Source organism: Balaenoptera physalus (genome assembly GCF_965194825.1).
Source record: "Balaenoptera physalus genome assembly, chromosome: 1".
Classification (NCBI taxonomy): domain Eukaryota; kingdom Metazoa; phylum Chordata; class Mammalia; order Artiodactyla; family Balaenopteridae; genus Balaenoptera; species Balaenoptera physalus.
In genome coordinates, this window is record NC_138882.1 from 31,192,356 (window position 1) to 31,219,522 (window position 27,167).

The following is a 27,167-nucleotide window of genomic DNA, read 5'->3' on the forward strand; positions in this document are numbered from 1 at the left end:
AAAGACTTTTAAAACTAAGTTGATGCAGGGTTTATCAAATTTACTTGACCACACATACTTGTTCTGTTTGTTTTACTTAACAATCATTAACAGCCCACCAAATAGTAAACTATGAAACAATCCTACATGAAAAGCTGATGCAGGGAAATGATTTAGTTACAATACTTTCAGAGGTGAGGCTCTTCTATTAGAAGGAATGAGCATTTATATGTAGAATGGGTGGCTCACACATCTGATGCCATGTAAAGAAATAAGAGCTGTGTAAAAGAACTTTATATGCCAAACAAACTTTAGGAGTCAAGAGATTCAGCATTCTTTTAATCAACATATTTATGTCATTTATGAAATTGCATGCTGTGCAGTGCATCCCTAATGAAAAACGGGAGCATGCAAGATTGGATCTCCCACATGTTTTAGCTCCTTATTATTAGCAGGTGTTTCATATATTATATATAATACTGGAGGCAGTGACTGTAATAGTTAAAAGCATGGACTTTGGAATAGACAGACTCAAGTTCAAATCCAGATTCTACTACTTATTAACAGTGTAATCTGCTGCTCTGTGGAGCTCTCCAAGCCTCCTTTACCATCTATAAAACTGAGATAAAAATAATTCCCACTTCACAGAGTTGTTTGGAGGGTTATACAAATTGATGCAATATAAAGCCGTTAACATAGTGCCTGGTGCATCAGTGAATATTTTCTATTATTTTTATCAATAAATTCATAGGATACCCTTAAGAGATTATCTTAGGTCCACTATGCTACTTTTTCAAAATGCTGTTTTGTAGTTTCTTTTCTTAAGATCAAGATGAATATATCAAGCAACCTAGCTCACCCCCACCTATCTACTCATCCAAAAGTCAGTCTTACAACTGCAGGTAAAGAAATGGAAATAAAAAGAATACTAAGCCCTATTTCTTAAGTACCTGGTGAATCAACTAGAGTGACCTTCCCCATCACTCCTCCTCCCAGTTGAATTCAATTCAACAGATATGTTGCAAACTCACTCTGGGTAGGGGACTGAGGAGAAACACAGATAAATCATTGGAACCTCTGCTCTCCAAAAATCCAAGGCTGCTGGAATGCATCGAGGGATTGATTGATTTAAAAGAAAGTAGAAATACTAATGGCATGCTTTGCATGGAATGAATCTGTTTAGTACAAATGCTGAAGAAGAGAAAAAACTATGATAAAGGGCTACATAGAATGTGATTGGATTGATTATCCAAGCTACAAATTTAATTTGCAATCCAGGGGCTTTTCAATTAAAAGGTAGGTCTTTTTAGTTACATGAGAATCTTCAGGCTTATATACACCTTCCTCTTTCTCAACCTCCTAAACCCTGAATCTGTTTTGTCTCCTACAAATATCTTGAATCTACACCTCTCCCCAACCACTTGGCTATAGCTTTAGTCCAGGGCCTTGTTTTTGCACACAGGGATTATCATAATACTCTAAAAACTGCAGCCCTCTATCAGCCTTCACACTATTGCTTTTCATCTTTCTGGTAAGAAAATCGAATTGTCTCTTTGAAAATTGTTACATCTGTATATCTGTTGTTCCACTAGACCATGAGTTCTTACCGATGAGTGAGCACTCATTCAATCCAGTGCCTAGAAAACAATAGGATTTCAATACATGCTGAACAAATGATTTTTATTTAGACCACTGATAAAATGAAAAAGAGATGCTGGAAGATGCATCACCACTACTTTTAAAGAAACACTTTGTATTGTACATAGTCTTGCTCTTAATAACCCAAAAAAAGGAATAGTAAACAAATCTCAGTAAATCATGTGACAATCATTAGTCTCATGTGCTTTACAGAAAATGACAACTGGTGAATAAAACACTGGACTTACCAGTCAATAGATCCTTGTTTAGATTTTCTCTGCTTATAGAAAGAATATACTGCAAGAAAAATATAGTAGATACTGTTTGTTTCTGAAGAATGGACAAATATGCTTCTATTTTATTCACTCAGCAATAGGAAATATGAATCATTTAGCAAAAGGTTGCAAGCTCAGTTTTATAAGCATTTAACTAAGTAACCTTTTTTCTATAAACACCTTAATCAAATACATGTTATACAATGTTCACGTTTAAACTTAGGTTCGATACTATAAAAAACAAACCTTTTTCTGGTAGCAAAAACATTATTTTCACTAAGATAGTTTTAACAATCAAACATAAATCTCATATATTCATCTTAGGTCTCCAAATCGAGCTGTGTAAAAAACTTCAGAAATGACAACATTACTAGAATAAATGTACTATTTCCCAAAGAAACTACTTTGAAAGCCTTCATTTCGGTGTGAAAGGCTGTGTGTGTGTGTGGTGTGGTTTTGGTGGGGTGAGGGTTGCTAGGAGTAGGTGGACCCCAGCTGGGACATGTGTTGGTTGTTTCTGACTTCATAGGGCCAACCGTTCCATGAGGTATGGTCAGAACAGTGCATAGGGCCCATGATATTTTCAGGGATTCATGAAAATATTTTAATTTTAGTCTATTTTAAAATCAGAAGAAAAAATAAATATAATGAGTATATATAAGAATGAATCCAGTCTGGATTATATTAAAGATTAATATAATCTTTATAACAATGCACTCATACAATCTAATTTTCAATATTTATTGTTTTATAGAGAAAGGGTCTCACAAAGGCAAAAGTGCCTATCTAGGGCTCATGAAAGTCATAATGCAGTCTTGCAATTCAGGGCAAGCCTATTGCTTTAAAATTTTAAAGCATATAATTTTCCAAATTATGGGACATTACAACATTTAACACAAATATGGTAATTTATTAATCTTTACCTCATTCAAATATAGGCATTTAAAATTAACAGCTAAATCTATACTTGGTGTAAAAATAACTTGGTCATGCTACAGAAGCAGTGACTGAGGAGGAGCTTCCTGTGTCTTTGCTATAAATTAAAATTAACAGGGATGTCTTCATTATCTGCCTCATGGTTGTTTTCTAGTCTTCTACATTATTAATCATTGCATTTCCATAGAAACCACACTTGTTATTCAAAGTATATTAGGAAACATTCAAATTATGAAGGCTTATTAATGTGAGGAAAATATTCTTTCCCTTTCAGTTGATTCCTATCAGGCTTAGTTGAGATGATCTGGGAACGAATAATCTGGGAACCAACAGACATGTTGGTCCTGCAGGAAGGCCAGGGAGAGTCCCGGTCTAATCTACTCCATATCTTTGAGCAGTATCTTATTATAACCAAAAGTTAGAGTCACTCACATCAAGCTTCATTTCTCCAATACATATTCTAAAAGGCTTATCTTGTGAAGAATAAGTAAGAATAAGAACAAACAAGTCACGAGCTATAAAGTGGCCCTTGTAACCAAACCTAAAAGAAGTAGGATAATCTCCTTTGGAGATTTGTAAAACAATAGTTGCAGTGCTGACTTTTTCAAATATGCTAGGAAAAAATGTTTACATTCTAGTCCTGAAAGCCTTCAAATGAGAATGTTTTCTAGTAAGGGGGCACCATTTCTGTATTTTGGGTATAGGAGTTTGGCAAGAAGAATTGGGGGAACTCTGATCTGCTCTGTATATTGGAGAGTATTTTGATATTTGGCACCTGGGGAGGGAAATGGGAGGAACCAGTAAGACAGTCACCGCAAGGGAGAAAGGGCAGAGAAATAACAGCTGGGGGAGGGAGGCTCAGAAAAGGGGGTATGGAAAGGATTTCAGAGGTCAAATTGTACACACTAGAGATTTATAAATTGTTTGCTGCGCCCTGGGCAAGGTGGGCCTTCCATGACCCCCAAGTCTTCAGCATATTCATGTGTATTTTGAGTGAGTGCTTTTTGTGTGGAAAATGGTGAAAAGGGTGAGTTTCATGTGTGGCCATTATGGTCACAGCCAATACTAGAGGCGAGGGAGTGGACACCAAGAAGTCCATAGGACAGTAGGTAGGCTCCCTGAGCATTCGAAGAAATCCTGGGGTCATGGGGATGGCTTTGCACTTCCACAGTCTGTGGAATCAACCAATTCAAAGCAATTTTATATAGTTCTTAAAAGATAAGGAGGCCCCATGTTTGACTCCAGTTTAAAGACAGTGATGCAAAGCTATAAATTTAGCATTAACTCAGTTGTTAAGAATTGAGAAATGGCAAAATGGATGGGGAAGGATCATTTCCTCCTTCTGTATTGAAGGCCCCGAAATGAGAACTCCCACCAACACTTTCACCTTCCTGGGGAGTCACTGGTGACGAAATTGCTCCGCGCTCTCTCTCTCTCTCTCTCTCTCTCTCTCTCTCTCTGTGAGGGTAAGGAAGTCAATTTTAGCCTCAGGTCCAAGTCACTCTTTTCATTTAGCTTCCCTGTTATTTTTGAACCATATCTTACTCCTTGATCTATTCATACTTTATTGGTTCAATCTCTGGGGAAGGTATGGATATGCTGAATTGGACCTCCTCAGCACAATGTTAATCCAAGAGAAAGGTGGGATGACTATTACGAGTTGCTCTCATTTTAGCAAAAAGAAATAGTGCAACTAAGCAGTACTACCAGCACTCCTCTGAGGGCCTCCTACACCATGCTCGCTGGCTGTTGTCTGTAAGGCAACCTGTCTTGTTTCTCCCTTGCTGCTGACTTCGTGTGATCATGCAGCCTGTTTCTTTCTCCAAGGTGGTTGGAGTCAATGCATCTAAAGCTGCTGATCGCTGTGAGATTCTGTTATTCGAAAGTGCGTTTGCAAGTTTTCTCATCATTGGACACACGTGACACTTAAAAATTTACATTTTTTAGAAATTTGATCTCACCCAACGTATCTCCATAGATAGACTGTCATTTGATTGGGACAGTGTTATTTTGCTGCCAATTTAAGATTTAAACAAAATGTCTGTTTCAAGCTTCACTTTCTCTTCTCTGAAAAATGAAAGCTCTCCTCCCTCTCTGAACCGTATAGCTGAGTGCTCCTGCCATCGCTCGGGTGAGTTCTTTTCACAAGAACTTGATTACTATCTGTCCTCCCCAGGTTGCAAGCTCCTCTCCTGTTCCCCAGCAACTAGCACAGGGCATGGCTAGCATAGCACAGGAGGACAATTATTGCTTACAGAAAAGATCCATTTAGTTAGTATAGTTTATACTTGACTTGCATGTGTAAATCTTACTTGCCTATCAAGAAGAGGCAATTCTTTTCTTATAGCACCAAGCTCAATTTGGGGCCAATTAAACAGGACATATTAATTATCTGAAGACATTTATCTGACTATGGGTGGTCAGTGGACTTTCTTTCCCTTCCTTCCCCTGCCAGGCTCATGTATTAAGACTCTGTACCTAAGTTTTCATAATGCCAAAATAAGCAGGTTATTATTTCTAAAAAGTCATTTAATAGACAATTTTAGTCCTTCCCCACTACCCCCTCATTCCCACTTAGTCGTTGGAATGTTTTACTTTTCAATTACTTTTTAAATGCACACAAAATTTACCATCTTAACCATTTTTAAATATACAGTTCGATGGCATTAAATACATTTACATTGTTGTGCTACTATCAGAACCATCCATCCACAGAACTCTTCATCTTGTAAACCTGAAACTCTGTCCCCATTAAATAATAGTTCCCCATTCCTCCCTTCCTCCAGGCCCTGTCAACCACCATTCTACTCTCTCTTTCTATGAATATAACTACTCTAGATACCTTACATAAGCAGAATATAGTACTTAACATTTTGTGACTGGCTTATTTAACTTAGTATAAAGTACTCAAGGTTTATCTATGTTGTAGAATATCAGAACTTCCTTCTTTTTGAAGGCTAAATAGTATTCCTTTTTATGTTGTATAGAAAACCTACACCTCTGTTGTGTGTCTCTCCTTTACTCTCATACTATTACCACACTCACCACACTTCTGACACCATACATGTGGGAGTTTTCCTCAAACCAAGCAATTCTCTGCAACTCCAGCTGGGCATCCTACAGTTTATTCTGACACTATTAACTTGGAGATGGCATCAGATTCCACAGGTTAAAAGCTCAGCCCCACAAGACCATTCCCCTCCTTCACACGCCAATTGCAAATGCAGTTTGTCGCCTGTGCTTCTGACTAATCAGCTATAAATCAGAAGTTCCCATGATCCCCTCTTTAAGTTCAATCAATTTGCTAGAGTGGCTCACAGAATTCAGGGAAACCGTTTACTTACATTTACCAGTTTATTATAAAAGAATATGATAAAGGATACAGATGAACATCTAGGTGGAAGAGATGCGTAGCATAAAGTATGTATTTGCCATCTCTGGGTGTGCCACTCTCCCAGTACCTCCATGTGTTCATGAACCTGGAAGCTCTCTGGACCCCATACTTTTGGGATTTTTATGGAGGCTTTATCATGTAGGCATGATGGATAATTAACTCCATTTCCAGCCCCTCTCCCCTCTCTGGAGAATGGGGGTTGGGTCTGAAAGTTCCAAGCTTCTAATCATGAGTTGGTCTTTCTGGTGACCAGCCCCCCTCCAGGAGTCCATCCAGAGTTACCTGGAAAGACACTGCTGTCACCCAGGAAATTCCAAGGGATTTAGAAACTCTGTGTAAGGAACCAAAGACCAAATATTAGAACAAAAGATGCTCCTAGTGTTTTTATCACTTAGGAGATTACAAGGGTTTTAGGAGCCCTGTGTCAGGAACCAGGGCAGAGACCTGTATGTATTTTTTCTATTATCTCACATAAGTATATACCACATTTTGTTTATCTATCCATCCATCAATAGACATTTTGGTTGCTTTTACTTGTTGACTACTGAGAATAATGCTGCTATGACCATGGGTGTTCAAATATCTCTGCCAGACCCTGCTTTCAGTTCTTTTGAATATATACCTAGAAGTGGAATTGCTGAATCATATGGTAGTTCTATTTTTAATTTTTTGAGGAACCACCACCCTGTTTTCCACAGTAGATGCACCAATTTACATTCTCACCCACAGGGTACAAGTTTCCTATTTTTCCACATCCTCACCAACACTTATTTTTTGATAGTAGCCATCCTAATGAGTATGAGGTGCTTCAGCTTCTTTAATCAGCACAAGATCCACAAAGACCTTACTCCCATGAGCATATGTGCTTTATTTCTTGCTACCCAAAGTGTGGTCTGTGGACCTGCAGCCTGAATACCACCTGGGTGAATTTGGTTTGCAGAACCTCAGCTTCCCCCCCAGCCCTACAGAATCAGACTCTGTACTTTAACAAGATCCCAGGTGAGTCTGAGAAGTGCTGATCTACCTGCAATGGAAGCTCTGCAGAGGATCAGAGACTCAGAAGAATATGAACCTCGCTTGGGCTCTGCAAAATGAGGCATTGCTGGATAAAGCAAGCTGGGGTTTTTCTATGGTTGATAGATTTATGGTACATTCATTCTCTCTCTCAAAGAAGTAAATGTAGAAAGAAAGTGTAATCAGATAAAAATAAATACCTTGCCCAACTCTGTACATTACTATTTCAAAGATAAGAAGAAAAACACAAAGCAGGATAATGGATTTTCTTTCTTAAACACTACATCATCATCTGGCCTCTGTTTGAGAAATTATACAATGCTGAAAGCATTTCCAGTTCATTCTATAAATTCTATTATAACTAGAATAATAATAATTTGGGGCAAGAGAGTCAGTTAGGGGGAGGCAATAGCATCATAAAACTTAAGTTTGCATAGCGTTGTTCTTGCATAGTATGCTTAACAATAAATACATGGTAATCTCTATCTAGTTGAAAGGAGATGGGAGGGAAAAGGCATCCCAGGCCAGTATGAGCGAAGCATAGAGGCATAAAACAGCCTAATAGCAATAACAATAATAACCATTATTGAATGGTTATTAGGGACTGGGCCCTTTCTAAGCATCTCATATGAATTAACTAGTATATGTTCTTGCATTCTAAACAGGCAAGCAATGTCAAAGATAGGGTTAGAGAAGAAAGGCAGGGCCAACAAGCAAGTAGCAGGTTCCAGACATTAGACTCAGTTATTACCATTTTACAAAAAAAGTATCTCCAGGTAAACCTACCTGTGACTTTGTTCCATAGGGAATTGCAGACTTTTTTCCTGAAAGAGAGTGAATCATTCTTGCTCTCATGGGGATACCTTGGGATACAATCTGAAATAAAATCAGAAATATCAATGTCAATTTCCATAATGCAGCATCATGCAAATAAGATAGATATTGATTTTAAAATGTGATTATTCAAGTATTTTCCAAAAATAAAAAACTAATGTAAAGGTCCATGCGAACACAGTATGGTAGAAAATCAATAAAAACTATGTTCCTGCAAATTTTAGTTTTTAGGTTTTTTTTAACCTTTAGATTTTAGAATAGACATCAAGTTTATTTGGTCTAAATCAAATATTACAAGAGAAGAAATGGTTCATTGTCAGAGAGATTAAGTTACTTTTCTCATGATCACAAAAGAGAGTAATGCATGAGGGGTAAATCCCAGGATTCCTGAAATCCAGTGCAAAGTGTTTTCCTACACATGCCTAAGAAAAATGTGGAAATGCAAATGGCAGTTATATTGACTTATATATCATTTCAAAGACGCACTGTTGCAAAAGTACTATCAATAAAAATATATTATTTCTCTTCACATTTCCAAGATACATGATAGTGAGAAGTTTAGCAACATTGAATCCATATAAGGAAAATCTGCAACAGGCACACAATCCAAACACTGAGAGCTCATTGGTTTCAGAATTCAGAAGTTTTCAAATTTTAGATAGGCAATGTAGTGCATATGTGGTTATTATATGACACACAGAGGAGTCTAGGGCACCGCCCCATAACACAATATTTCTTTAGTAAAACACATTCACACGAAATGAGATTTTTTAAAAAAGGCTATAAAAAGCCTCACATCAGGTCAAGTTTGCTGCTGAGTGGGTGATGAAAAAGCTTTCTAGTCCCAGAACTTCTGGAGTACAGAGTTGTGGATAAGAGATTATGGACCTAAGAAGTCAAAAGAACGGAGGTCCCCTGCCTCCTCTCACCCTGGATGCCATCTCAGATCACACTTCTGTAGGCAGAGGTTCACGATACTGTTGAGAGCCCAGTGTCAGAAGTGATGATCAAGTTCCCACCAGATACAATATCTGCCTGCCCCACAACCTGCTCTGGTCCCCCCGGGTGCTTCAAGTGGGAAATGTTCACCCTGTTGTGAAATTTAGAAGTTTGAAAACCTTTGTAAGATGAGCTCTCATGCAGAGGTTTCTTTGGCATTAAGTGGTGCTTTGAACTAGGAGAAATCAAGACCGTGCAGTTGTTGAAAAACAGCAGGTGTTATTTTCTATAAGGAAAATGCATTAACAAGGTACCTGATCTTCCAGACCAATGGATTTCAAGGCTTGTCGTCCTCTATAAGAAAGGGCCAAATTAATGCTTCTTCCACGTGCAAATTTAGTCACTCGGATATCTAAGATATTGGAAGTAAACCCCATGTTACACACACTTTCTTATATCCTAATACAGGATGAGCATAGAGCACCTGAAAAACTGGTGCCATCTGGACCAAATTAAAAGATCTTGTTAACTCTTTTAAAGAAAACACAGATAGTAATATATTTGCATTAAATTAAATTTAGATAGTCGAGGTTTTTAATGAAATCTAACAGTTCATCTTTTAAAATTTTTTTCTTTTTAAAATCTAAGGAGTTGCCAACAAACAAATGAAAGGATGCTCAACATCACTAATCATTAGAGAAATGCAAATCAAAACTACAGTGAGGTATCACCTCACACTGGTCAGAATGGCCATCATCAAAAAATCTACAAACAGTAAATGCTGGAGAGGGTGTGGAGAAAAGGGAACCCTCTTGCACTGTTGGTGGGAATGTAAATTGATACAGCCACTATGGAAAACACTATGGAGGTTCTTTTAAAAACTAAAAATAGAACTACCATACGACCCAGCAATCCCACTACTGGGCATATACACTGAGAAAACCATAATTCAAAAAGAGACATGTACCACAATGTTCACTGCAGCTCTATTTACAATATCCAGGACATGGAAGCAACCTAAGTGTCCATCAACAGATGAATGGATAAAGAAGATGTGGTACATATATGCAATGGAATATTACTCAGCCATAAAAAGAAATGAAATTGAGTTATTTGCTGTGAGGTGGATGGACCTAGAGACTGTCATACAGAGTGAAGTAAGTCAGAAAGAAAAACAAATACCGCATGCTAACACATATATATGGAATCTAAAAAAAAAAAAAGGTTCTGAAGAACCTAGGGGCAGGACAAGAATAAAGATGCAGACGTAGAGAATGGACTTGAGGACACGGGAAGGGGGAAGGGTAAGCTGGGACCAGGTAAGAGAGTGGCATGGACATATATATACTACCAAATGTAAAATAGATAGCTAGTGGGAAGCAGCCTCATAGCACAGGGACATCAGCTCGGGGCTTTGTGACCACCTAGAGGGGTGGGATAGGGAGGGTGGGAGGGAGACGTAAGAGGGAGGGGATATGGGGATATATGTATATGTAAAGCTGATTCACTTTGTTATAAAGCAGAAACTAACACACCATTGTAAAGCAATTATACTCCAATAACGATGTTTAAAAAAAAAAAAGAAAAAAAATCTAAGGAGGAAGAAGTCAAAGAATCAGAACAACATCTCACATTATTCAGTATTGTCTTACCTTCTCTAGCTTCATATACATTAACTTGGAAATTCCTCTTGGCAAGGAAGCACGCATTTAATGATCCAACCTAAGAATCAAAGCAATTTTTTTCATATTTTTATCTGATTCCACAAATACAGGGAATTTTTGCTGGCTAAATGCAACATCATGTGTGGTCATAGCCTCAGTCATCACATTGATTTGCTCAATCACTACTGGAAAATACCATTTGCAAAAATAATGGGATTAACTCAAGATTAAGCAGTATAATTTTCAAGGAAGTTTTGGGTTTTCTTTTTTTTTTACTTTTGTATGATGAGATATAACTTTCATACGGAACAATCATAAACCATGTGTACAGTTTACAGAATAATTAAAAAGCAAACACCCATATAGCCACTTTGATCAAAAGGTAGAACATTGCCAATCTCCTATAGCTCCCCTAAACTCCTCCCCAGTTACAATCCCCAAACTTTCACCTAGAGGTAAACATTCTGACTTTTGTGATAACCAATCTTTGCTTCTTTATAGTTTTACCACTTAGGTATACCTCCCCAGGCAATATAATTTAATTTTGCCTGCTTTTGAATCAGATAATTAGAATCACACTTGTGTATTTTTTTTGCAGATGCTTCTTTAACTCAATAATATGCTGATGAGATCTATCCATATGATCTCGCATAAAATCCATTTTCATTCTGTATGATTCTTCATTATGTGAAATCTCACAGACTATTTAACCATTTTACTGTTGAAGGATATTTGAGTTGTTTCTGGCCTGAGAATATTATTTTTTCCAGTTTTATTGAGATCTAAATGATATATAAATTGTATAAATTTAAGGTATACAGCATAATAGTTTGATATATGTGTATACTGTGAAATGATGGCCTGGTTTAATTAACGATGCTGCAAAGAACATTTCTGTGCATGTATCCTGGTACACATGTGCATGATTTTTCTCTAGGGTTTTATGCACAGAAGTGGAATCCCTGGTCAAAGGTTTATGTATCTTCACCTTTATTATGCCAAACTGTTTCAAAATTTTATACTAATGTGTTTTCCTACTAGCGGCTTCTGAGAGTTCATCTTTGCTAGCACTTGGTGTTCTCAAACTTTTAAACATAGCAGTGGTTGGGTAAGGTGAGGAGGAGTATAGGTTTAATTTACATAAATAAATAGTTATTAATAAAGAGATTGAACACTTTTTCATTTATTGATTACCTATTTGGATCTCCTCTTTTGTAAAGTGTCTGTCTTGCCCATTTTCGGTTGAGCTGTCTGTTTTTTCTTCTATCGATCATTTGAGCTATTCAGAGATCTGAGTACAGGGTCTGTCTTTTTTTTTTTTTTTTTTTTAAATAAATTTATTTATTTATTTATTTATTTATTTTTGGCTGTGTTGGGTCTTCGTTTCTGTGCGAGGGCTTTCTCCAGTTGTGGCAAGCGGGGGCCACTCTTCATCGCGGTGCGTGGGCCTCTCACTGTCGCGGCCTCTCCCGTTGCGGAGCACAGGCTCCAGACGCGCAGGCTCAGTAGTTGTGGCTCACGGGCCTAGCCGCTGCGCGGCATGTGGGATCTTCCCGGCCCGGGGCACGAACCCGTGTCCCCTGCATTGGCAGGCGGATTCCTAACCACTGCGCCACCAGGGAAGCCCTTGTCATTTTTAAATGTTGCAAATATCTTCTTCCATTCTGTGGCTTGCTTTTTAAACTATATAGTATCTTTAATGATGAGAATCTGTTTTAATGTAGTCACATTTATGAATCTTTTACATTATCATTAATGCATTTGGTATCCTGCTTAAGAAATCTTTCCCTACTTTGAGATTATAACAACTTTTTTGTTTATTGTCTTCTCAAAGCTTTATAGTGTTGCCCTCCTAAATAGCTTTATATAGGTTGCAGTGATTAATGCCTCACCACTAGCAACTTAAATTTGAGAACACCATCTATATTTAATTATCACACTCGAATTTTCAGCAGCATTCAATACTGTTAACCTTTCTTCTTGAAACACTAAATTTCCTTCATTTTCTGTTTTTTCCATACATCTCTGGCCATTGCCTCTTTCTGTCTTTCACCCTTGCTAAGAAGGACAATCAAATGTTGGGGTTTCTTAAGCCTCCATCCTGGTCTATCTTCCACATCCATGGTGATGCAAAAACTTACATCTCCCACTCAGATCTCTTTTTTGAGCTCATGCATATAGATGTTTAATTGATGTACCTTTTTAAATGTCTCAAAGCACCTCAGAATCAACAGATATTAATTGAAACTTGTGATCCTTGCCCCAAATTGTGTCAGTTCTCTTCACATGGGATGGATGGGATGTCTCAATGAATGACATCTCATCCATCCAGTTGCTCAAGCTAGAAATCTAAGAGTCATCTGTGGCACCTCTCTCTCTCTCATTCTCCCCATCCAATCCATTCCAAGTTCTGCCAATTCTACCCTGTAATGTTTCTCCATCTCTTTTCATTTTCACCATTCTGCTGCTAGTTATCATAATCATTGTGCTTGATTAATGTCAAGTTTCCTTTTTATTCTACCAGCATTCATCTGACTTCTTGACCATTGATTCTCCACAAGCAGCCATTTGGTGTAATAGTGAAACAGGTCATTTGAACGAAATCTTCTGCTAAGAGGAAAAGGAAGCCCAGGCAGGTGAACTTGGCATTTGGAGGCACACCTAGGGTTATCTACTGATTACAGGGGAGGCAAAGAATTTCAACAGAATTTTTGATAGATTCATGAAGTTAGAAGGACAAAATCTGGAGTTTAGGACATGTATCCCAACCTCCTGTTCAGAAGGGTTTAATAAATGCCCAGGCTTTGGGTTAGGACCCTAAACAGGTATATCTTAGAAGTAGGGTAAACTGGAAATAAATCAATGATCAAAAGGACCAAAGTAGGCTTAGGAATCATCTCTAGCCCTGATTGGATTATGGTCATCTGGGATTGCTGGTAACCACAGCCACCTGATAGAAGCAAACATAATCTTCTCAGAGAAAAATGACATCATCGTAGGCCTAAGATTTTCTCCATAATATTTTTTCATTATGGAGATCACATCGCTGTTCTGCCCCAGCTTTGCTAGCCTTCCTTCAGCTGCTTGTACTCATCATGCTCTCCTCACCAAGAGATTTCTGTGGCTAACAATCTTCTTCTCTTTCCTCTTTTTCTAGTAAATGCCCATTCATCCTCAGGTCTCCACTCAGCTTTACTTCCTTAAGGAAGCCTTCCTCAGCCACTCTAACTACCTCAAACCCCTTCTTATGAGTTCTCATAGTGCTACAGACTTTTCCTTTGAGAAATGTTAAGGGTTGAATTGTGACCCCCAAATTCATATGATGAAGTCCTAACCCCAGTAACTCAGTGTGACCTTATTTGGAGACAAGGTATTTACAGAAGTAATTAAGTTAAAATGAGGTCACTAGGGTGCCCCCAAATCCAATATGATGGGAGTCCTTATAAAAAGGGGGATTTGGATACTGAAACACTCATAGAGGGAAGATGATGTGAAGAGACACAGGGAGAAGACGTCCATCTACAAGCCAAGGAGAGAGACCCGGAACAGATCTTTCTTTCACATCCCTCAGAAGGAGCCAACCCTCTTGACACCTTGATTTTAGACTTCTAGCCTCCAGAACTGTGAAACAATAAATATTTATTTTTTAAACCACTTGTTTGTGGTACTCTGTTACGGCAGCCCTAGGAAACTAATACAAAGTGCTTATCACAATTGAAAGTTTACATCCTTAGGGTGATTCTGTAATCAATAACTGTCTACCCCATTAAGCTGCAAACTGTTTTTGTTCACCATTTTATCCTTGGCCAAAACCATTGTGTTTGCAAGATAATAAGTACCTGATCAATATTTGTTGAATGTATAAATGAATGGTAGAGATTACATTTTTAAATAAAATTTGTAACCAAACCAAGCCAAATTATATTGAGCATCTGTTATGCATGATTTAATCTGCTAGATTTTAGGGATCTAAAGTTTGTCAAGCTAAGTACTCAGGCCCACTGACACCTAATTTAGTTTGGGTGTCAATCTAGTTCAATCTAGTTTAATCTAGTTCAAGAAGAGACAAACATATAAACTAATCAATGTTTAGTAAATTTTATATAAAAATTTTGCAGATCCCCCACAGTATCTGAATTTCAAATATGGGTTGGTTAAAAAAATATATAATAAGTTTAATCATAAAACATTTATATATACTTTTTAAATAATTATATGCTTCAGTCATATAATTTTATTCCATTTACCCAATGTTCTGTGCATATAGATTGAGATACCTTTCCCTGCAACGTAATTCTCGGCCCAGAGGTGGAAATCAATGTTAAAAGAAAGAAAAAAAAAAAGGACTAAATGAAGTCTTAGAGAACATACAAGAAAGGGATTAATTTTGCCTTAAGGGATCTAGCAGATTGTATTTTTCAAAGATGGTCATAACAATACCTCTTCTGTTATTTGATCTCAACACTCCTTCAGCAGGAAATGGAGTTTATTTCTTCACTTTCTTGAATCCAGGGGGGCCTGTGATAGCCTTGCTCAATAAAATGCAGTAGAAGCGACACCTGAGCCATTTCCAGGCATAGTCCTTAGCTGGCCTGGAAGCTTCTGCTTCCTGCCTTTTGGAAGCCAGTGATCATATAAGAAGAGTACCTATCTGGAGGCTGCTATGTGTGAGAAACCCAAGCCACATGGACAGGACATATGCAGTTGCTCTAATTAAGAGCCTCAGCTGAGCGTTTCACTCATCAACAACCAACACAAACTGCCAGCCATGGGAGTGCGCCATCTTGGACATCCAGCTTAGTCAAGCCTTCAGATGACTGCAGCCCCGGGCACATGGCAGAACACCCACAGAACTGTGAGGCATAATAATAGATTGTTGTTTTAGGCCACTAAGTTTTGGGGTAGTTTGTTACACAGCAATAGATAGCCAGAACAAAGGGATTGGTAAAAGCTTCCTGGAGAAGATTATTTTTTAGTTGAGTTGAAGAATGAGACTATTTTGACATGTAGAGAAGAAGCAAATTGATAAAAGAGTATGAATCCTTTGGAATTTTAAAATCAACTTTCAGGAGACATAGAAAAATGATTATTTGAAAAATATTTATTGATTCCTAAGTATTACAAGAATCTTTGTTAGGCATTAAAAGTGATCCAAAGATAATACATAATGGCTGCCCCAAGGGAGTTCACAGTCTTGGCTGGATCTTCATTTTTTCAAATATTATTCATATATTTATTTAGCACATATATATTGATTTTTTTCTATGTGCCAGCTCTGTGCTAGATGCTAAGGATACAACCAAGAGCAAGATATATCTAGGTCTCTCAAGGGGATTACAGTCGATTATAACACAGAATGATAAATAGCATGGTGGGGGAAGTGCAGCTATGAGAGTATGGAGAAAGGACCCTTAACCCAAATGTAGGGTTACAGAGTAAGATAGGGTATGACTTCTCAGAAAAAAATGAAATCTAAACTGAGACTGAAAGAATGAATGGGAGTCAGCCAAATAAGTGTGGGTGGGTCAGGAGGAAGAGGGTTCTAAGTAGAAGGAACACATGATAAAGGTTAAAAATAACTACTAGAAAGAATAAAACAGAAATCCAATTAAAGAAACAATAATAATAATGTACAAACCCAACAAGAAGTTGTTATGTATCATTCATTCGTTGCTCTAACTCATTTAATCTTCTCTGCAGCCATATGAAGTAGATACTTTATTATCTTGTTTTACAGATATGGAAATTGAGGCACAGAGAAGTTAAGTGGCTCACCTAAGGTAACACAGCTAGTGAGTGCTGGAGTTGGTATCAAGATTCAAATGGATCCAATCTGTCTCCAGAACACAGGCTCTTAATCAATAAAGTAGAAGTATGGGTGACTAGCATACAGTTGAAGATTGAGACCATGAATTAAGAGTGGCCCCAAGATTTGAGGTTTTGTTATATTTTTTCATTGTAGCACTGAACAGCGTGGATTCTATGGAGAGGAAGAAAACCACTGGAATCAAGCAGAGTGGGATCCAGCCATTTGGATGGAATAGAAAGCAAGGAGTTGAAGTATTATTTGGATTAATGAACAGTAACAATTAAGTTGGATGGGATGGAAGGAAAACAGAGAGGACTGATGAATGGGGGGAGTCGGAGTTCCCTGTGAAGAATAGATGTAGGAGAAGCAACTGAATGAGAGAGCTAGGAATTTAGGAGGCTTTGAACAGAGAGTCCTAAATCCAACACTATCATCGTAGATGAGGCACTTCTGTGGAATGACAAGGTCGAGGTCCAGGATGTGGTCATGGGACTTTGAGACTGAAGTATGGTGGAGGTGGAAGGGATTGAAAGCATAGAATTCTAGGAACTAACAGGCTAGGGAATTGGTTGGGTCAGCAGTGTAAACTTTGATAGTCACTCAGTGTGATGTCAGTGCTGGGGTATAGAAAAAAGATTATGAAGTCTTCAATATTGGGTAGAAGTGGCCTAGAGGTTGATTGATGACAACAGTGAGGGGACAGAGGTGATATAAATAGTATAAGTAACCTCAAAGGATTTGCACATAAAACTGGAGACAGAAAGGGCTGGAAGTTTCGGTGTAGAGTAAGGGTATCATGGCAACTCCCAATCTTGAGATACTTGAGCTGTGGGAGAAGGCTGCAAGAGAACTGCTGTCCTCAGGTTTAAGCTAAGGCCAGGAGTCTGAGGGGAGGTGCAATAAGTAAAGTGAAAACACTGGAAATTTTGCATACCAAAAAACAGATCCAGTGGGCTCTGTGGAAGATTTTGGAAGGGAAGGGAGAAAAGAGAAGTTCAGCAGGGAGACACGAATCACAGAGCTGGATGAGGGTACACCTGTGAGGGCATACTTAACTAGAGGAGCTCTGAGATGTGAGGCTGGTGCGTTCTCAGCAGCCCGCAGTCGATGTGGGGATTAAGGAGAGGGCCTTGCACCTGGGCAGTGTTTAGGGGACCTATTAGTACAATTGTAGGCACAGGAGGACCTGAATCCTCTTCTACTATTTACTCCACATGAGTTTTCTTCCCTCTGCTCCAAAGCAACTTAGCATCTTAGCACTTAGATATTCTTTTTCTTAATAATCTGATGGTTCAGGGCTTGTGTCTCCTCTCACCATGGATACTACAGCCACCTAACTTTCTTCATATTATTCAATTTCTGTAGACTGTGATGGGTATTTTGTAGTCAGTCCCTATTTAAACCATTAAGTGTGTGGAAAGTTTAAAAATTTAATTTTGCAAAGCAATTCACATATTTAATATCCTGAAAGGCCAACCAAGAAATCCATGTTGAATTATTTTGTTAAATAAATATACCAGAGGTAAGAGGTGGTAAGTAGGCAGAACACAGAGGATTTTTAGGACATTGAAAATACTTTGTATGATACCCTAATTTTATACATTTATCCAAACCCACAGAATGTACAACACCAAGAGTGAACCACAAGGTAAACTATGAAATTTGAGTGATAATGATGTATCAATTTAGGTTCATCAACTGCAACAAATATACCATTCTGGTGGGGGAGGTTGATAATGGGGCCAGAGGTATATGGGAAATCTCTGTATTCCCCTTAATTTTGCTGTGAACCTTAAACTGTTCTAAAAAATATAGTCATAATAAGTCAGTAAGGACTTCCCTGGTGGTCCAGTGGTGAAGAATCTGCCTGCCAATGCAGGGGACACAGGTTCGATCCCTGGTCCAGGAAGATCCCACATGCCGCAGGGCAACTAAGCCCGCACACCACAACTACTGAAGCCTGCGCTCTCTAGAGCCTGTGCTCCACAACAAGAGAAGCCACCGCAATGAGAAGCCCGAGAACCGCAACAAAGAGTAGCCCTCACTCGCCGCAACTAGAGATAGCCCGTGCGCAGCAACGAAGACCCAGTGCAGCCAAAAAAAAAAAAGTAAGTAAATAAATAAATAAGCAAACCATTTTTTCCTGTGTAGCCACTACTTAAATTGAGAACACATTACTTGTTAACATTTGGTGTGTCTGAAGAGATCATTACAAATTGCTTCCCTCTTAATCCCTCAGTCTGAAGTGACTTCACCTTGTATTGTTGTCATCATTTTCTCATCAGTGATCAAGCTATCTCAGCTGACAGTATGACTTGGTGCTGGGCATAAAAAACTGTGTGTCTTAATATCTTTTTCATGCCTTTCTTCACACCTTTCCAGCAAGGCCCTGGACTCTTTTGTGTTTCACTAATCACAGCTCCTTTGATCTTCTTAATTCCCTTTTTTCCTCCCCTGATTTCTTCCAGCTTATGAAAAGTTGCCTGCCTATCTTTCACATGTGTGTTAAAGAATATCTAGTAAGGACAATAGTAAGTTGTATCAAGGAAAAGAAAAACTGTAAGCTAACTAAAGTTCATACAATAAAATAAATTTCTTCCAAAGGCTAAATTGCTCTATAGCATTAGGGAAAAAAATAGAGAGGATTAAAGGCTAGATAGAATAAGTCTCACTGAAGGAAAAGAGAAAGGTTTGTGAAACTCCTCTTTCTTTCACAGTATTATAATCATAACTGCTTCTTTTATGTTTGTGGAAAGCAGGACAGGGGAAGGATATTGATCAGGAGACCAACTTGGTCAGGAAAGTTGGAATGAGGCTAGAGGAAGTAATTTAGAAATGAGTTTTTCTTACTGGGAAAACAGGCCAGGGAGAAAGACAGTAGGATACACAAGCCACGATCTAAACAACGAAAGATCAGTAAACCTAATATAGGGAAATGGTGTAACCGATCAGGACCCTTTAGGGCCTTCCCAGGGCATGCCCTTCTGCCATGTCCTCTGCTTCAGCTGCTCTCTGAAGTACCTAGATAATAGTATCTGATGCACATTTCCTGAGTTGTTTTACAGATGTGAACCCCTCCCCCCCAACAAATGGAAGATGGTAACTACCTGATGACCATGAGCACATAGCCCCCACACCTCCTGAAGCCTAAGGATTGATAATGTGACACTGCTCTGTTACCTCACTACCAACAAACCAGAGAATTGTGCATGAGCTGATCACATACCCTGCGATACCCACCCCTCACCTGGCCTTTAAAAATGCTTTGCTGAAACCCTTCAGGAAGTTCAGGGTTTTTTGGGCACGAGACACCATCTCCTGGCATGGCCCTGCAATAAATCTTCCTCTGCTCCAAACTCCAACATGTCGGTTTGTTTGGCCTCACTGTGTGTCAGGCAGACGAACTTGCCTTTGGTGACAATGACAGAAAAGTGGAGAAACTGAGATTCAGAAGCAAGAAATCCATTCATCTGTTTCCTGGGAATTCAACTTGAATTATAGAGTAAATGAGCTGTAACAAATGATGTACAAACAAGAGTCTCAGTGACTGGGTTCAGAAGAGGCTCAGTTCCAAGCCAATGGTGGGCCAATGGTCTACTTTCATGAGTTTGTTATGTTACTTTTCTTTGACCAAAATTTGATTCCAGGATCTTGGGAGATGAAGCTGACTCAGGTGGAGATTCTCCTTCAATCCTTTCTAAGGTTGGAAGTGTTGATCCCTAACTCTCTAACACTTCTTGTGTTTATCAGTTGAGCATGTATAAATGGTTCCTCATGAGGCAGAAGGAAAAGAAGGAACCTCAGGTGATATGGACACAATAGGGTTAAATATAATCTTGGTTCATGAAAATATCAAGGGCTAGAGAGGATGAGGGCCAATAGGATCTCTTATGCATTGCTTGAAATGATCTCAAGTTGAGTATTCACATAACTGACAAGTCAGCAATTCCTCTAAAAGGCATATACCCAAGAGAAACTCCAGGAGACACATGCCAGAATATCTAGAGCCACAGTTTTCATAACTAAAAATAAACAAAATACTGGAAGCAGCCTAAATAGCCATCACAGAAGTATGGACAAATAAATTATGGTATATTTACACAATAAAATACTACAATATGAATATATTAGTAACACTACAAGTAAAAAGAACATGTCCCAGATGACTTCATACTGCATGATACTCATATAATAAAGACAACTACAACTAAACCACAGATACATGTATATAACAATTTTTAGAAGTATATATTTTTAGAAGCATATTATTTATCTGTGTATATATATGATCAGCATATATCATATATACATAAAACTTTTATATATATTTCTAAAATCAAGAGAATGATAAACACAAGATTCAGGCCAATGTAATGGGTGGAAGAGAAGCACAGAGGCTGTTATAAGTCATTCAATGTATCAATTCCAGGTTGAGTGGTGAGTTCAAAAGTACTGCTGCTTATTATTATTAATAAACAAACAAAAGAATAAACAAAAATGTCTTCTTCAAGACCAGTCATAATAAGGTGTCCAATTCTGTATAACTAAGGTTTGAATAAAATTAAAAGAAAAAATATTGGTAGATGTTACATAAATTCAACTAGAAGGATTAGTAACATGGCTAATAAAGTACTTTTCAGACTCTAACTTTATTTCTCCTTCTTACTTTGTGTAAAATGCACTTAATCAGGAATGAACTGCCTTCTTTAGTTGTTACACAGGCAAAAAGGCTAGCAAGACATGAAGATATAAATGCAAAGGAAAATGTGTGTACATCATTCTGAGCACACCACAAACTCTCGGTTAAGGCACAGCTGGTTCCTGTGCATCAATAGGGGAGGAGGGTGGTGAGAGGAGAGAAGAAACTAGGCAAGGTTAGACTCCTGGGAGCAATCAGCAGTTTTCATGCCAGTTCTTAGAGTTAAGCCTGGACAGAGCTAAGACAGTTCTATTAACAACATGGACAATTATGAAAAATCTCTATATTTCTTTTGAAACACCAATAGTCCACAGCAGTAAACAGATTTGATCATAAAATAATTTGTAAATTAAATGTTTTATTAACAACTGGTCTTGCCTGGTTGCTTAAACAGAGCTCTGATGAGATTCCTGGGTTACGTAATTATGGATTTACCCAATTTATTGTTCTTCCATTTCTCTACTTCCTCTCGTCTTACTTCCTTCTTTAAAGGTCATATGCTTTGACCCCACCCTGACCCATTATATTGATGCCTAACATACCAAGTTAAAAGATAATTTGAAAATTTCTTTTATATAAATGTGAGTGAGATAAGCTTCTCAGGCATTCAGCAGGTGTGGCTTTTTGTAATAGGATTCATTAACTTTCTGCTGATTCCCATGTGACCTCTTCAGCAATGATTGTTCAAGTGTCCAATGATCATGAGAAAACTGTACCTTTTAATTTATAAATGCTGACTTTGACAGGAAGAGGCAACATGATTATAAAAATGTCATACCTTTTTGACTTTCAGGAAAACCTGAGGAAGCAAGGGAGGAAGCCATGAAGATGGGGGCGGGGGGGCGATCCAGGCAGAGGAGAGGGCACAGCATGTGTAAGTGTCCTCGGGCAGGAGGGGCCTGGTGTGTTGGAGCAGCGCCGGGGGCCAGGGCAGCTGGGGAAGAAGGAGGGAGGGGACAGTAATAGTTGGTGAGGGCGGAGAGGAGCTGGGGAGCCAGCGGACAGGGGGCCTTTCAGGCCACTGGGAAGATACGGCTTTGACTCTGACGGAGATGGAAAGTCATTGGTGGTTTAAAAGATCATTCTAGTTGCTGCTGCTGCAGCTGATGGTGATGGTGATGGTGACGACGACAATAATGATGACGGTTGTGATGGATCTTCCTGTTGTCGTGTTGGAGTTTTGGTTTTCTTTTCTTTTTCATGTTTCGTCCAGCATCTAATCTCTTCCTCTTATACACTAGTGGCTCCCATGCGAGGGCCCCATGTTGAATAGCTTTGGGCTCTGACCTGCTTCAACTAAATTTCAAGACCTTTTTCTGGAGAATATCACACTTACATGGTGACTTCCAGCCCCACTCTGCAGATCGCTGCTTCCTTTACAAATTCTGCATTTGTCTCTATTTTTACTTTATGTTTTTTTAAGTTGAAAGATTGTATCTTGTTGATATTTTGATCTCCATGATTTTATTTTATTTATTTTTTAAATAAATTTATTTCATTTATTTATTTAAAAAAAGTCATACCTTTTATGCCTTTTAATATAATGTGTCTGAAATTAATCTGATAATGTAATGTTAAACATGTGTCAACTATTTTTGACCTAATGAAGCATATAAAACTCTCCCTAAGAATCACAGAGCTTGTTTATGAGTCTGTCACCAAACAGACTTTAGTAAAGCCTGTTACTACCTCCTACTCATGAAACTATAGCTTGGTCTCTGAAGAATCTGATCTTTGAACATAGCAATGTCATGAGAAGAACAAGACTGTTAACTGTACTTATTCTGAAATAAGCAAATAAAAGTGTCTTCAGGGACTTCCCTGGTGGTCCAGTGGGTAAGACGCTGAGCTCCCAAAGCAGGGGGCCTGTGTTCAATCCCTGGTCGGGGAACTAGATCCCACATGCATGCCACAACTAAGAGTTTGCAGGCCACAACTAAGAAGTCCACATGCTGCAACTAAAAAAGATCCCACGTGCCGCAACTAAAGATCCCACATGCCGCAACAAAACATCCCACGTGCCACAACGAAGATCCCTCATGCCACAGCTAAGACCCAGCGCAGCCTAAATAAATAAATAATGAATAAATAATTTTTTTAAAAAGGTCTTCATACTTTGTAACTATTCCATCTGCTAGAATTGTGTATGTTATGCCAAATGTTGTTTTATTATTTAAACCTTACTCTGAACTCTCTGACCTGTATCAACTGAGTTTGGTCTCTAAGGCAGAGCAATAGTCTTGATTTTCCCTCCTTTGATGATGATAAGATGAATGCCCCACACACTTTCAAGTAGGGGCTCTTAGGAAAGCTTGTTCATGACTTTTTCTCTGGCCTAGATCCTTCTCCAGAATACTATCTCTGACTACTGAACCTCTCTTCCTGGGTGTCTTACAGGAATCTTCATCTCAACATACCTCATATTCAGCTTATTCCCACTCCTCAACCTTCAAACCCTTCTCCTCCTCTGTAGTTCTTAGTGAATGGCAACTCTGCCCACTATTTCACCCAACCAGGATACCTCAGAGAATATTTAATGCCCCTCCCTTCCTACCGATATACATTTAATTAGATGACAAGTCTTATTTATTGCACCTCTTGACGCTCTCTCAAAATAGATCTCCTACCCATACCTTCCACCTTCCTTATATGGGGCCCTCATTACCCTTCACCAGGACTACTACAAGTTTTCTAGTAACTCTCCCTCCCCCCCAGTCTCTACCTATTTAAGCCATACTTCCACCAGAGCTAGTTATCTTCTAAAACAGAAATCAAATGATACATTTTCTTTCTTAAAATCCTTTAATGGCTCCTCATAAGTCCTTAGGAAAAAGTCCCAAATTTTCAACATGGCATAAAAGACTTTTACATGGGAACCCAGCCTCTCTCTCCAGCTCATTTTTTGCTATTCCCTTGTACTATCTGTAAGAGGTATACCAAAGTCACTGTATATTTCCTGAATATGCCATGCACTTTTATACTTACGTGCCTTTGAATCTAATGTTCCCTTTGCCTGGACTATTTTTTTCTGCTTTAGCCTTCATTCAAGACTCATGTCCTCTGTGCAATTTCTCTCAGTATCTCTCCTACTCCAAAAGACTTGTCTTTTCTTCTTTAATTTCATGAATGTATATATGTGTGTGTGTGTGTGTGTGTATGTGTATATATATATATGTGTTTTAACATCTCTCATAATTAACTAAATTATTTATTTACATTCCTGTCTGACTTTCCCACCAGGCTGTGACTGCCCAGGGAATAATGATATGTGATGTATGGCTTGTACTTTATCAATCTTTCTATTTCTGGTACAGACCTGATACTTAGTAAAAACCTTAACATTTTTTAATAAAAAATTAGAAAATACAGATAAACATGAAGAAAAAAGTAATCTCCCGCAATCTTACCATCAGGGAGAACCGGTGTTAAGATTTTCTATGTATGTAAAGCAAACGATATTTCTTTTAAAAATGGTAGCAGGATATATATTTTATTTCATAATTTCCTTTAAAAAATGAATAGTATACTGTGAATATATTTCCAAGTCATAAAATATTTTAAATCATAATACTTGATAATTACATTACATTTCATTGTACACAGTGCCCTTATATTTGTACATTTGAGTTATTTTAATTTTTTAGGATTATAAATGATTGCATGGTGCCCACTGAGTTCTTTTGATAAAATCACAGTAACGAAATGGTCCATCAAAGCACAAGTCTTAGTGGCAGGGACCAAACTCTCAGAAACTTCTGAGATCTACACCCTCTTTCTGTCTGCCCCATTGGTTCTTAGGCCTTAGTACCAGGGAGGAATGGAATAAATATAACAGGGTAACGAGAAAGGAGGGAGAAGACAATCTGAGATAAGTGGAGGAGATGATTTTGATTGCCTGGAGTGTGGGAGGAGTTTGCTGTATCTTCTTTGGTTTTGTTTTTAGAATAGCTGCAAAGTACGTGAAAGAGATTGAGAGTGAGTGAGATTTTTAGAAGGTTTTGTTACAGGTTTTGAACATACTCCAGATTTGGTGTTTTTGAGAGACCACATTAAAGATTCTAATACTTTTAATTCCCCTCAGGCTGAAGGACGATCGTTCCTCTAAATGCAGCGCCTTACTGAGGCTGACTTCGAGAGAGAGCGCTGATGCTGCTTTCCGCAATTCCCCCCTATTTTTAAGCCAATCAGCATGTATTTTTTCAAATTGTCCTCCAGAAAAAAGTACCAATTTAGATTATCAACAGTGGAGGAGTGCTCTTTTCTCTTTGAGTAGACAGATAGATGAATACGTGGATGGACAGATGTTTATGGACAGATGGACAAACAGAGTATTTTGGAACCAATGAAAAGGAAAGCAAAACACGTTCCTTGTAGGCAGTTAATAATACTTTGATCTGTCTAGAGTTACTGGTTCCATTCCAGGTACTGCTCATCAGGTAGCAAATGAAATAAACTCTGAGCAAGGAATTCTGTTTTATGTAGGTGAGAACAGGATTTATGAGGCACCTTAGAAGTCCATCAAGGTAGCAAAAAAAAAAAAAATCTCAAAATGTTAGTTTGGTGTGTTAGAGAAATATAGATACTTGAGCAAGATAGCTGAAAGAAAACTTGTTCGGTGGGAGGAAATGAAGCACAAGCAAAATTACAAAAGAGATTGAGGAAAGCTGGTAGAGTGAGATGAAAACTTATCCCTAGCCATTGAGCAAATGCAGGATGACATCTGTGGTCACAAAAAAAATCCACTCTACTTCTGTTTGTAGAAGTTGCTAGATATCAGGGAAGTAATAAAGGTTTTTCATACACAGGTTTTAGTGCCTGAAGAGCAGAAAACAAGAGTGGAGTGAATAGAGTTTTATTTTAATATTAATAAAAATAATAATAATAAAGGTAATTAAGTTATTTACATGGTTTGTCTCATCAATATTTGCATAAAGTAAAAAGTATACACTTGAACCAACTATATATAGACCTATATATGGAACTGTATATAGACCTTGACCAAAGATTATGAAACATTTGATGGTTTATATGTGTCCAAAATATTTATTTTGGAGAAAGTAAAAATTCTGGGTGACATTTGATTTCTGTTTTTACGAATACTACATTGAGAACAAAGCTAGAGATCTGTGAGTGAGGAAGTATGAAAAAGAAGCAGCATAATTGTAGAATTAAAAGACCTAGGGACCGGCACATATATACAATGGAATATTTCTCAGCCGTGAAAGAAATGAAATTGAGTTATTTGTAGTGAGGTGGATGGGCCTAGAGACTGTCATACAGAGTGAAGTAAGTCAGAAAGAGAAAAACAAATACCGTATGCCAACACATGTACATGGAATCTAAAAAAAAAAAAAAAAGATGGTCCTGAAGAACCTAGGGGCAGTACAGGAATAAAGACGCAGACGTAGAGAATGGACTTGAGGACACGGGGAGCAGGAAGTGTAAGCTGGGAAGAAGTGAGAGAAAGGCATGGACTTATATATACTACCAAATGTAAAATAGATAGCTAGTGGGAAGCAGCTGCATAGCACAGGGAGATCAGCTCAGTGCTTTGTGACCACCTAGAGAGGTGGGATAGGGAGGGTGGGAGGGAGGGAGACGCAAAAGGGAAGAGATATGGGAACATATGTATATGTATAACTGATTCACTTTGTTATAAAGCAGAAACTAACACACCATTGTAAAGCAATTATACTCCAATGAAGATGTTAATAAATAAATAAATAATAAAAATAAAACAAGTAGAAAAAAAAAAAAAAAAGACCTAGGGATCTAGTTTTAGCCCATGATGAAGAAAACGAGACGCAGAGAGGGTAAGATTTCTTGGGCTTCCAGCTGGTTGCAGCCTCTCCTCCTCCTCCTCACTGTCTTCTGCTCTTTCTGTCCAACTGAGCTGAGTGAAGAGTGAGCTCTGAGGGGAAAGATCCTAGGGAGAAAGGGCAGAAAACACCATCTAGGGCCAATTTGGCATCAGGACTATTTTGAG

General features: G+C 38.3%; 1 protein-coding gene and 1 long non-coding RNA gene across 2 annotated transcripts in view; one reads left to right on the forward strand and one right to left on the reverse strand.

The window, feature by feature from the left end:
* LOC309665139 overlaps positions 1-27,167 on the forward strand; it is a 324,111-nt gene that overhangs the window by 286,794 nt on the left and 10,150 nt on the right. The window lies entirely within an intron of this gene.
* The window catches only part of KMO (kynurenine 3-monooxygenase), a 61,009-nt gene that overhangs the window by 23,700 nt on the left and 10,142 nt on the right, over positions 1-27,167 (reverse strand). Inside the window, exons 2-5 of the mRNA XM_082470540.1 lie at positions 10,662-10,731; positions 9,324-9,421; positions 8,023-8,112; positions 1,866-1,914 (exon numbers count right to left, since the gene is read on the reverse strand). Coding sequence (XP_082326666.1) covers positions 1,866-1,914; positions 8,023-8,112; positions 9,324-9,421; positions 10,662-10,731 — 307 coding nt within the window. The remainder of the gene's footprint in view (positions 1-1,865; positions 1,915-8,022; positions 8,113-9,323; positions 9,422-10,661; positions 10,732-27,167) is intronic.